The sequence below is a fragment of the Erythranthe guttata genome, chromosome 13, assembly GCF_056151865.1.
Source record: "Erythranthe guttata isolate IM_541 chromosome 13, IM_541, whole genome shotgun sequence".
Classification (NCBI taxonomy): Eukaryota; Viridiplantae; Streptophyta; class Magnoliopsida; order Lamiales; family Phrymaceae; genus Erythranthe; species Erythranthe guttata.
In genome coordinates, this window is record NC_142545.1 from 1,389,352 (window position 1) to 1,404,699 (window position 15,348).

The 15,348-nt window shown below is 34.9% G+C and overlaps 3 protein-coding genes across 6 annotated transcripts; 2 read left to right on the top strand and 1 right to left on the bottom strand.

The window, feature by feature from the left end:
• The first annotated feature begins 2,355 nt into the window (after positions 1-2,355).
• On the top strand, positions 2,356-8,160 carry LOC105972077 (glutamate receptor 3.4). 4 transcript variants are annotated; one of them, XM_088811338.1, is made up of 7 exons: positions 2,468-2,583; positions 3,070-3,448; positions 4,062-5,380; positions 5,468-5,745; positions 6,086-6,117; positions 6,212-6,621; positions 7,457-8,160. In XM_088811338.1, the coding sequence occupies exons 2-7, from the start codon at positions 3,145-3,147 to the stop codon at positions 7,925-7,927; spliced, it is 2,814 nt and encodes a 937-aa protein (XP_088667464.1). In that variant the 5' UTR covers positions 2,468-2,583; positions 3,070-3,144; the 3' UTR covers positions 7,928-8,160. The 4 variants fall into 4 exon arrangements, with proteins under 4 accessions (XP_012852463.2, XP_088667464.1, XP_088667465.1 ...); XM_088811340.1 differs by having other exon boundaries at positions 2,487-2,583; positions 4,070-5,380; XM_012997009.2 differs by having other exon boundaries at positions 2,356-3,448.
• Positions 8,161-9,017: 857 nt separating this feature from the next.
• Positions 9,018-10,771, bottom strand: LOC105972027 (hexokinase-1 protein). Its single transcript, XM_012996962.2, has 3 exons — positions 10,582-10,771; positions 9,595-9,674; positions 9,018-9,337 (listed from the first exon to the last, which is right to left on the bottom strand). Exons 1-3 carry the CDS (start codon positions 10,690-10,692, stop codon positions 9,265-9,267), a joined length of 264 nt encoding a protein of 87 aa, XP_012852416.2. The 5' UTR covers positions 10,693-10,771; the 3' UTR covers positions 9,018-9,264.
• A 1,129-nt stretch (positions 10,772-11,900) lies between these two features.
• Positions 11,901-14,701, top strand: LOC105972104 (uncharacterized). Its single transcript, XM_012997044.2, has 2 exons — positions 11,901-12,310; positions 14,319-14,701. Exons 1-2 carry the CDS (start codon positions 11,987-11,989, stop codon positions 14,493-14,495), a joined length of 501 nt encoding a protein of 166 aa, XP_012852498.2. The 5' UTR covers positions 11,901-11,986; the 3' UTR covers positions 14,496-14,701.
• Positions 14,702-15,348: the final 647 nt, after the last annotated feature.

Consider the following 15,348-nt stretch of genomic DNA (forward strand, 5'->3'; position numbering starts at 1 on the left):
TACCGAGGCCCTATCACCTTCAAATAAGGTTTTTGTCCGACAATCTCAACTAATTAAACTTCAGCCCAATCAATGAGGTATAAATAAAGATTTGAACTCGTTCCTTAAGGTACGTCCTATTATCTGAGCAATACTTCCACATGTATTCTCTGGACTATTTCTTCTATCCACACGTCTGACTTGAGCGTCAGAGGAGTTTCCGTCGGATCAACCCCCGGCTTAGTTTACGTGTTCTATGATCGTAGGTATCTCAAGGTCATCAAGCTCGTGAGCCAGTGATCCACTCTGCTCTTCTAGCTCATCCTACAATTATCTAAGGTGATCTATCTCTAGCATCATCACTGTCAAACATTAACTCTCCTAACAAGGATTGAGATTTGAGTGTATAATGCTGGCACATGGTTCTAGGATCGAATTATGCCAGCCACAGTGTGAGAATTTCAACTCCAATGAGGGTTGATTCCTTGTGAGCACCATGTCCGGGTCCGTTACCCTGACATGCTGTTAAGTAATCATGATTTACATTCCTCCATCAAATACTTGTCGGACCAAGAAATTGGGACACTGTGGATGAGAAATTTCGCTTTTTAGTACAAGATTTGAGTGTATAATATACGGTTACAAAAGGAAGCCATAAGACACGAAATAAGAAAGAACTTAAAAGTTTACTATGAGGGTATTTAACAAGCAATGCAAATAGTTAAAAGAAATAAAATTAATTAATTAATTAAATATCAGACAAGTAGTCGGTGAAGTTAGTTAAAATAGATAACAAAGAATCATTCTTTTCCTAGCTAAGAAGACTAATATTAACTAGCCTTTTTAAGCTTTCTAATTCCATCTTTTGTACAAGTAGGGATGGCAATTTATGGCAATTTAACCCTACCCACTGGGTACCCGTCCCGTCCCGAATTTACTGGATAATCTCCATCCCGTTAGCTAATGGTGTGGGTACGTGTTTTAAAAATTTCACTCGTAGTGAGTATGGGTTTTGAATATATGCACAATTATCTACCTTGTATCAACCTGTTTATATGTTGTTATTAATTTCATATATTTTTTACATTATTAACTACTATTTTTTAGAGATATCTCACTTTAATAAATTCAAAATATAAAATAAAATAAAATAAAATAAAAATTACGGGTACAAGTCGGAGTGGGTACGGGGCGTGTTATATATGGTGCGTGAGTGGGTTTTATAAAATCATACACACAACGGGTACAGGAAGTGGAGAGTCCACCCTTGGGCAAAGGTGGAGTCAAGCCCCCCTAAATTTATATTTTTTACTCTATATTATACATATATATCTATTCAGTCCATCCAAATTTTTATTAATTAGTCCACCTAAAATTAAAATTAATACAAGAAAAGCCCCAAGTTTTATTAATTAGCTCACCCAAAATTTAAATTAATACAAAAAAAATCCCAATTTTTATTAATTAGTCCACCAAAAATTCAAATTAATGCAAAAAAAAGATAATTTTTTTTACATTTCCTTTTTTTCTTTTCCAATTTTCTGATTTGTCACAAAAAAATCATAAAAAAAATTCGGTGGCTCTGCCCCCAACCCCCGAAAATTTAAGTCCATCCTGAAACAAATTTCCCAACTCAACAATGGGCACTGGTGGAAAAATTTGCTAGCGAGACAGGTGCAGATTTTCCAAAACCCGCCCCATGACCATACCCATATAAAAAAGCTAATTAATTATCTTGACTCGTATACAATATAGTTGCCAAAACACACACACACACACCCCGATAAAAACACGCACGAACACACACAAAAACACACGCACAAACAAAAAGCCTTTAGAAATGTTCAAACTTGAGGCAACATTACTGCATGCCCAACAAGTTGCCACCTACCGACTACGTGGTCCGTGTGTCTGCGTTCAGATTGCAAAAATCTATTGACAAACGAACCCAACTTGTATTTTATTAATTAATTAATATTATCCATATTAATTAATTAATTAATTAATTAACCACCTTCATTAACAAGTTCTTGCAATGATTAGCTAATAATAATCTTTTGTAATCTAATGTCTACGTGACTTGGTTCTGTGCTGTCTTCAAGAAGAAGACGTTCTAGGATGTATGTAAGAATATTAATAATATTATAATCAAACATATTTTAATCCACGTTCTTATTATTTATTTATTTATTTATGGATGTTTGTCCCTCTCTCCTTACTTCAAATGGGAATCAAAAAGTCTGATGTGCAACTTGGTTTTTGTCTTTATCTGGATACATATATATATACATATATCATCGGTTATTTTTTTTTTTTTTTGATGAATAACATATATCATCGGTTATATAACTTATATTATTACCCAATGAAGTAGTTGTATTTGAATAAGGGTTATTAATTTGTCAAAATCTGCCCCCCCCACCCCCCCTTCGGCTGGCCCCCCATCTTTTACTGTCTGTTAAATTTTAAACCCCCTTCATATCTTCTTGATTTATAATTTATTGGTTGCTAACTTAGCATTTGTAAAATAGAAAAATAAAAAAAAATCTTAAACCTCTGACTAAAACAAAAATCTGGGTTTTTTGAGGTTTCTTTTTTTAGCAGGTTGTTTGTTTGATTCCTCTTGTAATAAATTATTCTGGGTTTTTTTTTTTTTTTTTTTTGCTGGTGGTTGTTTGATTTCTCTTGTAAGAAAAACGGTGTTGTAAATTCAAGATTTTTCTGGGTTTTTGAGGGGTTTTTTATAATTTTTTTATTTATTTTTTATTTTTATAGCAAGTGTTTGTTTGATTTCTCTTGCAAGAAAAATGGTGGTGTGAATTCAAGATTATTCTGGCTTTTTTGAGGATTATTTATTTATTTATTTTTATTTTTTAGCAGGTGTTTGTTTGATTTCTCTTGTAAGAAAAATGGTGGTGTAAATTCAAGATTATTCTGGGTTTTTAAGGTTTTTATTTATTTATTTTATTTAGCAGGTGTTTCTTTGATTTCTCTTGTACGAAAAATGGTGGTGTAAATTCAAGATTATTCTGGGTTTTTTGAGGATCTTTTTTTTTTATATTATTTTTTTTTTCTTTTTTTTTATAGCAGGTGTTTGTTTGATTCCTCTTGTAAGAAAAATGGTGTTGTAAAGTCAAGATTTTTAAACTGTTTAACCGCCTAAAAATGGAGTCTTGTTTCTGTACGAGGAGGGTTCTGGTTTTCTTGATTTCTTGTTTGTGGGTTGGCATGGAAGTTATTATTGGGCAAACAGAAAATTCAAGTGTTGTACTTGTGTCTGAAGAGAAAAAAAGAGTGATAGATATTGGAGCTTTGTACACTGTAAATTCCGCCATTGGAAGGTCAGCTGGACCAGCTCTAGTTGCTGCAATCGATGACGTAAATTCCGACACCACCATTCTTAAAGGTGCAATGCTCAACCTTGTTTTGCAGGACACTAATTGCAGTGGATTTCTTGGCACTGTCGAAGGTAATTAATTAATTAATCAATCTATCTACGTGTTTTTTTTAATCGTCTTCCGTCCCAATGGAGAAATGCCCTCTAAATATTGTAAAAAACTAGTCTTTTTTTATCTAGGATTGATCAAAATGTTAGTTAATGTTCTTGATGTATACTCCGTTTTTCATTTTTTTTTTATCGTCTTCGTTTGCACGTCTTTGATTTAATTGACAATGCTCGATTTTAACTTGTGTATTTCTTTTAGTAAAATTCCATGAAAAATTGATGATTTAACCACAAAAAAAAAAAAGAAAAAAAAATCGAGAACTTTTTTTTGACACGGCCTCGTTGACTCGTGTAACTATGTAGTTGCTGGAGAAAAAAGTCCTCTTACATAAACATGTCTTAAGATTGTACGATATTAGTTTTTTTTGTTGTTGGAAATGTTAATTCATGTTCTTGATATTACTTCGTTTTCGTGTTTTTTATCGTCTTCTTTCTCACATCTTTGCTCTGACTGAAAATGCTCGATTTTAACATGCTTTTTTCGTCGTAGTACAAGGCCACCAAAAATCGATGATTTAGCCACGAAAAAAAAAAATCGACGAAATTTTTGACGGGTCCTCATTATACTCTTGTGTAGCTATGCAGCTGCTGGAGAAGAAAATAGTAGCAGCGATCGGACCACAATCCTCAGGGATAGCCCACGTAATTTCCCACTTCATGAACGAACTCCACGTACCTCTTTTATCCTTCGGTGCAACGGACCCCACACTTTCGTCTCTTCAATACCCTTACTTCCTTCGAACCACAATAAGCGATTATTTCCAAATGAACGCAATTGCAGATTTAGTAGTCTATTTCGGATGGAAAGAAGTCGTTGCAGTATTTGTAGACAACGATTACGGCAGAAACGGAATTTCGGCATTAGGCGACGCACTCGTGAAAAAACGTGCCAGGATTTCTTACAAGGCAGCCTTTAGTCCCACAGCTTCGATAACCGATTTGGACAACTTGTTAGTAAAAGCGAATCTTTTGGAATCACGAGTTTTTGTCGTACACGTGAATCCAGATTCGGGTCTGAATATTTTCGCGGTAGCTAAAAGACTCGGAATGATGGGGAGTGGCTACGTTTGGATAGCCACCGATTGGCTTCCTTGTTTTCTCGATTCTTTGGACACGATCGATTCGAGTAAAAACGATCTTATACAAGGCGTTGTCTCTCTTCGTCATTACACTCGAGAATCGGACCTCAAGACTAGCTTCAAAAATAAAGAATCTTCGAAATTCAATTCGTACGCTTTATACGCTTACGACTCCGTTTGGTTGCTCGCTAAAGCGCTCGATACTTTCTTGATTAGCGGCGAAAATATCAGCTTCTCCGATGATCCGAAACTGCAAGAAAATAACAATACTACCCTTGATTTCACTTCCCTTCGTATTTTCGACCAAGGCGAGAAATTGCTTAACATTCTAACTGCAACGAACTTCACCGGCCTAACTGGAGAGGTTCGTTTCGATTCGGACAAGAATCTAATCAACCCAGCTTTCGATATTCTCAACTACGGCGGAAGCGGGTCCCGGAGGCTCGGTTATTGGTCGAATTACTCGGGTCTTTCTATTGTTCCACCGGAAAGTTTATACGCAATGCCGCCGAATAATTCCATCACTAGTCAGCATTTATACAGTGCGATATGGCCCGGGGAAACTACGGTGAAGCCTCGGGGATGGGTGTTCCCTAATAATGGGAAGCCTCTAAAAATTGCAGTGCCTTATCGGATAAGTTATCCCGAATTCGTGACGAAGGATAAAGGACCGATGGGCGCGAAAGGCTACTGCATCGACGTATTCGAAGCCGCGGTCGCGTTGTTAGCTTACCCTGTTCCTCATCAATATATCTTATATGGAGATGGTTTGAGAAACCCTTCTTATAATGATCTCGTGAATGACGTGGCGCAAAATGTGAGCATAGTTTTTTTCTGGTTTTACCCCTAGTATATTGAAACCTTCGAATTCTTGATTTAATTTATTTTGGGTTTTTTTTTGTAGAAATATGATGCGTCGGTTGGAGATGTGACGATTACTACAAATCGAACGAGGATTGTGGATTTTACGCAGCCTTATATGGAATCGGGTTTAGTTGTGGTGGCTCCGGTGAAGCAGAGTAAATCGAGTCCGTGGGCATTTCTAATGCCGTTCACGTGGCAAATGTGGGGGGTGACGGGAATATTCTTTCTCCTCGTGGGGGCTGTTGTTTGGATTCTCGAGCATCGGACGAACACCGAGTTTCGAGGTTCGCCACGTCAGCAACTTATAACAATTTTTTGGTTAGTATACTTCCCCAAGTCTATGTTCAATCTTGATACTAGCTCAATGTTGTATTGTACATTGTTATTCCTTGCTTTAGTACCCCTGTGTTGTACCGAATTGCTAAAAAAACCTCCTCTTGTTATAAATATTAGCACAAAACCCCCTAAATGGCGCATTTTAGGGGTAGTTTGCTAATAAAATTGAATCATAATTGGGATTTTGCTAATATTTGAAATACGTGGAGTTTTTTGACAATTAGAGCAAACACAGGGGTGCTAAATGCAATAAACCCTAAATATTCCGATTTTTTTCATTGTTAGATTTTTTCCTCATTGAATATGTTTCGATTTATTTCAGGTTTAGTTTCTCAACAATGTTCTTCTCACACAGTAAGTTACAATTACAATCTGCTTATCGACATTTAATAATCTCGAAATTATCAATAAATTCATTCTTTTTTATTATTATTAATTTTTTTTGCAGGAGAAAATACGGTGAGCACATTGGGGCGTTCGGTTCTAATCCTATGGCTTTTCGTAGTGCTGATTATAAACTCGAGCTACACAGCTAGTTTAACTTCGATCCTCACAGTACAACAACTCTCGTCGAGAATTCAAGGAATAGATACGTTAATCTCGAGTTCCGATCCGATAGGGATACAAGACGGTTCGTTTGCGTATAGATATCTTATAAACGAGCTGAATGTAGCAGAGTCGAGGCTGAGAATATTGAAAAGCCAAGACGAATATCTTCAGGCGTTGGAACAAGGTCCGAGCGGTGGTGGTGTGGCTGCCATTGTTGACGAGCTTCCTTACGTTGAGCTTTTTTTGGCGAGCACAAAGTGCTCGTACAGTACTGTCGGACGAGAGTTCACTAAGACTGGATGGGGATTCGTAAGTATTTTTATTTTATTATATTGTTTTTGTTTAGTTGGAAACGTAGCTAGAGAAGGAGCTAGTAGAGGATTGGATATAAATTAACGGTGGGAATCGGAATAGAAGTTTTGAAATTTGCTGATTCCGATAAAAAAAAAGTTCCAATTTTGGACAGCAGTTTTTATTCCAATTGTCGATTTTTCTAAAAAAGGTTCAGGTTTGGAATTGATATTACACAGGGTGGAAATTGGAATGGAATTTCTGATTTCTACCAATTCCGATCCGGAAGTTTACGATTATGGAGTAATATTTTTCATTCCGATTTCCAAAATTTCATTTTTTTTATTGGAATTGGAATATGTATGAGATTCCGATTTCCGGTTTGATTTTAATTTCCAGAAGTTCTTTCGAAAATTCCATTTTTGTTTCCAAATATTACACTTATACTATTAAAAAGTGGAATTTTCCTAATCCGTTGATTCCGGTCCGAAAAAATTCTATTTTGGAACAAGTTCTTTTCCGATTTGTTCTTAGAACGAAATTGAATTTAATTTCACTTCAGAAAAAAAAACCGTTATTTTTCTAAAAGTGCTAATTCAGATACGATCGTCTGATATCCGGAATTTTTTGGAGTAAAACTAAAATTAGTTTTTTTACTTCTGAAAAAAATGATTTTCAATTTTCAAAATCACTAATTCTGATCCAGTCCGTCCGAATTTCATCCCTAAATGCAACGGTTGCCGCCCCGATGAGTTTCACATTTGCTTATATAAGTTTTAGTACTCGACAATATATCTATATATGATTATACGTATATATATATCCTAACTTCACATTAAAAATGATTTTTTAGGCATTCCAAAGGGACTCTCCATTATCAATAGATTTATCAACCGCAATCCTCCAACTATCCGAAAACGGAGAACTCCAAAGAATACACGATAAATGGCTCTCTCACGAAATAGGATGCTCTAGTCAAACAACCGCCATTGAAGACAGCCGATTATCTCTCAAGAGCTTTTGGGGACTTTTCCTAATATGCGCAATCGTGTGCTTCGTTTCTTTAACAGTCTTCTTCTGTCGGGTTTTTTTCCAGTACACCAGGTACAGCGCAGAAGACGATAGTCACCACAACATCGAGCAACCCGAAGAACCCGCTCGCCCTAGTAGAAGAAATTTGAGGGTAACGAGTTTTAAGGATTTGATGGATTTTGTGGATAAGAAAGAAGTCGAGATTAAGGAAATGTTTCGGAGGAAGACTGAAGATTCTTCTAGAAGGCATCTCGAACGAAGTGGGACCGATTTGCCCTCTCCGAGCAGTTAAAATGGTTTTTTTTTTTTTTTTTGTATACTGACAACATATTTGTAAAACCTTTAGTTAGGAATATACACGATGATGCACGGATAAGTCAATAGGAGTACGATTTGAGAAGTAATTATCGAGGAGAAGCAGATTTTGGAACATTTTTTTCTTTTCGGTTCGAAGGGTTGACAAGATTGTATAGTAGGGAATAATTTGCTCGTTTGTCGACTAATATAATAAATCATTTTTCTTAATCACGTGTCCGGGGATTGTCACACTTAGGGGTGCAAGTTGGAACGGAAATTCCAATTTCCGCCGGTTCCGATCCGAAAAGTTCCGATTTTGGAACAACTTTTTTCATTCCGACTTCCGAAATTCCGATTTCCGAATTTTTCCGATTTTTTTGGATTGGAATTGGAATTATATAAAATAAATTTGGAATTTCCGATTTCCGATTCGATTTGATTTCCGAAATTAATTCCGAAAATTTCCGATTTTTTTTCTAAATATACACCTATAAATAATAAATATTATATAATATTTATTTTTCCGAAAAATATACCTATATTTTTTTTTTAGGATTTTGACATAATGAATTGTTGTTAGAAGTTTTATTAGATATTATGTTGTGCTTATTTTTATTTATTTTTTGAACTGAAATTTAGTAGTTATTAGTTTTACTTTTATCGACGTGGATGTTCTTATTTTTGGAAAATTATGAATATTTTAGAAAATTTTCGCTAAGTTTTGAAATTTTTAACCTTATGTGATTTCCGATTTTTTCCGAAATTCCGAAATTTCCGGGCTTTTTGGAATTGGAATGAATTTTTAGATTCCGAAAATTTTGGAATTGGAATTGGAATTGATTTTGTACTTCCGAAACTTTTTGGAAATTTTCCGAAAAGGCTAATTCCGATCCGATCCATCCGACTTTCACCCCTAGTCACACTATACATTATTCTTTTATTATTTCATTGATTGTGTAAATTCAGATAATGTGACATACCATACACACTCAAAGTAGGGCTTAAAGATCAAACACGAACGACAACTTGTCAGCCAGAATATGCTTTCGATTTATATTTTAGCTCAAGGAAATTCAAGACCCAACTAAAAAATTGCGTTAAATTCAGCACATAATTCTCGGAAAATTTACCGAAAACAATATCCTGATGTAAAATTCGAACACAAACTCTGCTCACACATTTATTCAGAAAAGAAGTCATGGACCATCAACTCTGCTTAGTGATCGATCACTCTTCACAATAATTAGATTTATAATGACAAAAAAAAAAGACATGTATTATCAAGTTACTTGTTCAACAAGAGGCACGTAAAAAATCGAAAGGCTCAACTCCTCATTCCTCGAGTTTTTCTTGTCTTTTGGGAGGTTCCAGGTCCAAGAAGTAGAATGGCTCAGTCGGCTCTTCCCTGCATACAAAATATATAATTCAATTCTCAGCTAATCGTATAATTAGAAACATCAAGGACAAAAATCCACATACGAACATGAAAAACTAAGAGAAAACTGTTTCACAATATTCTTATAGACGATCACCGCAGAACAAAATGCTTAATGCCAAGAGTTAAAGAAGAGTTTACAACAATATCTTGAAAAAAAGAGAATGTTGAATAATACGACCCGACAAGAGAAGATGACTGGGCAGCGAGTTTGGTAAAAAACGTACCCAACTTTTGAACGCATGCACCGATAAAATAGCTTGAAAGGCCCTGGCACTGTTTTAAATGGATTGCCTTCGAAAAATGCCTGTAAAGTACACAAATAACCGAAATTTCCAATTCAAGAGATCGATTTTTGCATCTCCATTATAAACTCAAATGAACCCTATTTTTCTAATTACGAACACTGAATAAACAAAACTAGTCTTCTGTATGCTTTTCGAGAGTAGGTTACTCGAGAAAGAATAAACGGTTCATCTCTGCTTTTAACATAACATGGTACTTCTCAAAAAATACTACAGAATCTCGAAAAGCAAACAAAATATGTAACGCATAGGAAAAACCGACTTTATAAAGTCGTGGACAAATGATTGTCCTTTCCATGATAAAAGCCAGTGACGAACCAGCGGACTCTATATATATATATATATATATATATATATATATATATATATATATATATATATATATATATATATATATATATATATATATATATATATGCAAATTTCCAGCGGAGTTCAAAAATTATGACTTCATTTTTTTTATATATATCAAATTAAACCACCCTTCATTTCGATTAAACGAGTTACTAAATCATCAAATCAATCTGAACTGCAGAAAATGACCAACAATGAGTAATTTTCAATCACTAGCAGAATTTAATTAATCTAATAAAACCCACCGATTCCGAATTTTCAATCAGTAGCAGAATTAAATAAATCTAATTAAAAAAACCCATCGATTTCGAAGCAACGTCACTACAACACAACAAAGATTTCTACATTACAAAAAGTACAATTCACCTTCACAGAAAATTCATCCATGGGCATTAAGTATTTCAGCAATCAGCTGTAGTAAAGTTCATTTCTAAAGCTTGTATTTCAGCACAGATCTTACAGCAAAATCAAGGTGAACTAAATTATTGAAATTAAGAATCAAATTTCTGTAAAAACAATTAAAAAAATAAAAAATAAACGAAAAAAATTGCATACATAGATGACATCTTCAGCACGATCGTTGCATCGGTGGGCTTTTGGTTCGCGATGCGGGCCGTCGGACAATCCCCACGGGCTGTCCCTTCTCGGCACGGGCCTTTCGCTCATTTCTTCTTCTCTGATCCAATCTAGGGTTTTTCCCAAATTGGATTCTGCAAAACAACTGATAGTTGTTCTTTATGGGGTTTATCCTTTTTATTTGATTATTTTATATTATATTTGCATCCCCTGGTATTAGGTTTAATAACATCTAGACCCCTCCAATTTGAAAAATTATACACAACATCCCGCAAGTATATATCACATAATACTAGGGGTGAAACTCCGATTCCATATCTTTTTTCTTTAACAATATTTTCATTTTGAATTCCAATTTTTAGATTTCTCGAAATCTCTTAGATCGGATTTGGAATACATATGAGATTCTACGATTCAAAATCTAATTTCTAAAGATTCATTCCGAAAATTACACTCATAATATCAATATTACTATGGATTTTATGTTTTGGGTGACTATAAATTGAATTTTTTTTAACTCCGCCGATCCTAATCTGAAAATTTTCGATTTTGGAACAAATTTTTTCATTCCAATTTTTGAGATTCCGGTTTCCGATTTTGTACGATTCTTTTTGGAACAGAATTGGAATTGGTTTTACACTTTCGAAAAGAAAAAAAAATGGAATTTTTCCGAGAGTGCTACTTATGACCTGATCCGTTAGATTTATACCACTACATAATACTAACACTTGGGATCATTGATTTTTTTTTTTTTTTAATTTTTTTATAAGTTGACCAAATATGGAGTAGAAATTGTATTATCGTCTCTTAAGTTTCGGTTTAATAACATATACACCCTTCATATTTTAAAATAGGGTAAATTGCACCTTCTTTTCCTAATGTTAGATATAATACAACCATACCCCTATAGTTTGAAATTTTATATATACCTCCTTCAAATTTGATATTAGCTTATATTTAATTCAATTAAACCATTGTTTTTTTTTTTCAAATTCAACTTTTACCATTGAATAAATATGGAATAGACTATGTGGTCCTCCAATGAAGTTAAGTTTAATAACACATATACCCTTCATTTTTTTTAAATATTATAAATTCCTCACTTGAAGTTTAATTTTAATAGAGAATTGAATTTAAAGTAAGTAATCAATATTCAATTTTTTTACTAAAATAATAATAAAAAAAAAACATAAGAAAATTATTTAATGGAAAGACCAAAATCCATTTATCAAATAAAAGAAGGGGCCATACTGCAAATACCCAAAATTCCGTGCCACCCGTTGACATTAAACAATATACATCCCCAGTTAGATCAGATCACCATTTTCAGCAGAATCTTGAAATTGACGAAAAACTGAACAAATTCACCAACCTAAACAAAAAGATGGGCGCCCTCTGCAAACTGGTCGACGCCACCCTCTTCGTCTTCTTCCTCGTTATCGCCATTGTAGCGCCGCTCATCGACGGTCAAACGTGCCTACCCCACCACTTCTTCCCGTCGTTTCTGGTTGAGCTCAAGAGCTGGTACGCACAAGACTACGGCGACTACTTGGTCTCCGAGAAGCCGCATTTCTTTGTAGGGATTGTTTGGCTGGAGCTCGTCTTCCAGTGGCCTCTCGCCGTCGCCTGCGTCTACGGCATTGCCGCCGGGAAGTCTTGGGTCAGCACCGCCTGTTTGATGTACGGCGCCTCCACTTTGACTTCCATGGTATAATCTCTTTATATTTTTTATTTGCGTGGGTGCGTTGTTTATTGGTTGTGCATGGTTTTGGCAATGTGTTGCTTTTTGGTGTTTTGCAGCCAAAGTGTTTGATGAATGGCGTCAATGAGTTATTGCAACTGTGATTTTTTTTTTTCTTATAATTATTATTGTTTTTTTAATTATGTTGATTGGGTTACTAGAAAATTGGTTTATTAAATGATCAGTTGGGTTTCGTGTTTCTAAGAGGAGAAAGTCGAGTTTCGTTTTACTCCCTCCATGCCAAAATATGTGTCGCTTTGGGTTGTTGCACACGTATTAAGAAAACTAATAAATGTGGGTCGATTTTAGAGAAAAGTATATAGAATGGCTATAATATCCATGTTTTTAATGTCGTTTCATTAATTCTCTCTCAATTAATGCATAGTAATCAGGGCAAAATTGAAAAAAATAGTAATTAATGCATCATTGAAATACTAAAGTGACAGATAATTTGGAACAAGAAAAATTCCCCAAAGTGACAGTTAATTTGGAACATAGGGAGTATGTTCTAATGGGATTGGAAGATGAGAATTTCCTTGCCCCTCTGGAACTTCTCGTCGACGACACATTTGCTAAAATTACAATATTTTTAATTCTCGTAATTTTGGTTTCAGTTTGGATCCTTTGCAATTGAATTGTTTTTTTATATTCGTCATTGATTGTTCTTGGAATTATTTAACGAGCAAATAAACATATGCGAAAAACTTTGATATTTACATTCTCGATCATGTTATTGACCTGTCTTATCCGACTTCTCTCACGTATTCTTTTGGAAGAGTTCTGCTATTTCGTTACCTTTTTAGTAAGTTGTGATCGTTCTTATGCGCTTTTTAATAGCAAATCGACAAGATTGTTATATCTTTATGAAGGTTCAAATACGGGGAGTTAGATGCTACACCTGGTGATTCACACCGGGTGAATTTGAACCGTAGATTTGACTAAGCATACATACATATGGTTGTGTGTGTGACTATGTGTAGATCTACGATTCAAATCCACCCAGTGTAAATAACCAGGTGTAACATCTTATTTCCCATACAAATATCCCATACAAATACAGGCTCCTGAAATTTAAGATTTCTAACTTTTCATTAAATTTTGAAGTTTGTCATAGCATATGAACGAGCCCAATTTTTAATTACTTTACATTACCTTATTTTGCGATTATTTTTCGTATGAGAATTGCGGAGCAATTCCCACCACCATATGAATCGCTATTTACTTATTTCAATGAGCCCATGTTAAAGTTAACTAGGAATCGTGTCTAGTCTTGACAATGAACATGATATTAACGAGTAAGGAGGAGAAGAGAAGACGATCAAAATCTATATCTAGATCCATGTATAGTAAGCATCATATGATATAGGTGCACTGGGTAAACCTACACTCTCGTATAATAGCTTGCAAACCATACGAGAGACGTAAACCCCACTAGGCTAACCATGTGTGACAAGCTCCACCTAACGACCGTTGGCCAGGGGAAAATTTGAATTTAGTCGTTTAGCTTTGGATATGATTAAGAATGTGTAGAAGGCTTTTATCAGGATATTGTGTTTTTAACTGCTAATTGCTAAATGACATTTTTGAGGAATTTATGAAGTATCAAATCGAGAGGTTTGCCGTTTGTGTGTAGTCAAGGGTAGATGAGTCATTTCATAAGAAGGATTTCAAACAGCTATAATTACAATCAAATGTTGCTTCTGTGAAATTCATCAACTTCTGATGTAAATTGTCGTAGTCCCATCTCTATTACATTACACATATTTAATTTTCATCTATTTCTTAAACGAGTTTTGTTTATTAGGCTGAATGTTAGTATCCACCTTAATCACTAGATTCAGGCGATTTTTCCCGTCCCAAAATAAGCTCGAAATTGTCATATATATTATGCTAACCATGTCAGTGTTACGAAGTTGACTGAAATTTTTAAAATTGTCACATATATTAAAAAAAAAAAAAATTGGTCTGATTTCAGGCGGCGATACTAACGGAGCTGTCAATGTCGAACAGAGCATCTGAAAAGCTGTTAATGATGTACTACCCGTTTTTAGGGTTTGCGGTTCTTGCTCTATTGCGTGGTGTGCTGGATTGTTCGGGCAAGAACGCAAGTGCTGGAAAAAGGCCCGTTCCACATAGAAAGAAGAAGGCTTGAAAATTTCATCTTGTCTGAATGCGTGTCGTTACTTCAAATTTTGAAAGAATTGTTTCTTGCTTCTTGATTTTTTTTACAGCTGGCTAATATGCATGGACTAGAAATCATCTTGTAAGGAATTGCTCAAACAGTTTTTTTCTTTTAGTTAACAAAATTCCGGGATTGAATGAGATTTTCGTTTATTTGATTACTTTCGTTTTTTGGTTCGATTGATGGTCTTTTATATGCTACACCAGGTAGTAAATCTAGATTTACTCGGTAATTTACGTTCATCTTCCCTTAACTATGGTTATTTAGCAACCACACACCAAATATTTAAAATGTTATCGTCCGTTTACTCTAGACTATTGTAATTTGGTAACCGACCATAATCCTGAGAAGATAGATGTTAATTATTCATATACTGTATTTGTTTCGGGTGATTAGAAATGAGGATTGAGGTTTGGTCTACACCTACACCCCTGAGGTATGCTAAAATAACTTTAAGGTCCATGTGGTATTGGTACAGTCACACCCCTGAAACGATTACCGGAGCCAAGATTTCATGTCCTGGGGACCGATATGCACTATATTTGTTTCCCCCGGGGCCGTTAATGCTACCATAAACGAAAATATATAAATCTTATATAAAATAATAAGGATTTAAGAAATGTTAGGAGAGCCATGTCACCCCTAGCTCTATGTTGTTTCCAGCACTGTCTGAAACTAATAGTCCGTTAGAACCCTAACGAAATAACTTATCCAATGCATTATTCAATTAGAGTATGTGTATGTGTAATTTATCCGACATTGTAGGGACCTTAAAGTTATTTTAGCATACATCAGGGGTGTATGTGTAATTTATCCAAATAGT

Coding starts and splice junctions, on each gene's coding strand:
- LOC105972077 (XM_012997009.2), top strand. CDS start 3,145: ATGGAGTCTTGTTTCTGTACGAGGAGGGTTCTGGTTTTCTTGATTTCT. Junction 5,381..5,467: donor TGAATGACGTGGCGCAAAAT/GTGAGCATAGTT, acceptor TTTTTTTTGTAG/AAATATGATGCGTCGGTTGG. Junction 5,746..6,085: donor CAACTTATAACAATTTTTTG/GTTAGTATACTT, acceptor GATTTATTTCAG/GTTTAGTTTCTCAACAATGT.
- LOC105972027 (XM_012996962.2), bottom strand. CDS start 10,692: ATGAGCGAAAGGCCCGTGCCGAGAAGGGACAGCCCGTGGGGATTGTCC. Junction 9,675..10,581: donor GTGCTGAAGATGTCATCTAT/GTATGCAATTTT, acceptor TGTACTTTACAG/GCATTTTTCGAAGGCAATCC. Junction 9,338..9,594: donor TGCATGCGTTCAAAAGTTGG/GTACGTTTTTTA, acceptor TTTTGTATGCAG/GGAAGAGCCGACTGAGCCAT.
- LOC105972104 (XM_012997044.2), top strand. CDS start 11,987: ATGGGCGCCCTCTGCAAACTGGTCGACGCCACCCTCTTCGTCTTCTTC. Junction 12,311..14,318: donor CCTCCACTTTGACTTCCATG/GTATAATCTCTT, acceptor GTCTGATTTCAG/GCGGCGATACTAACGGAGCT.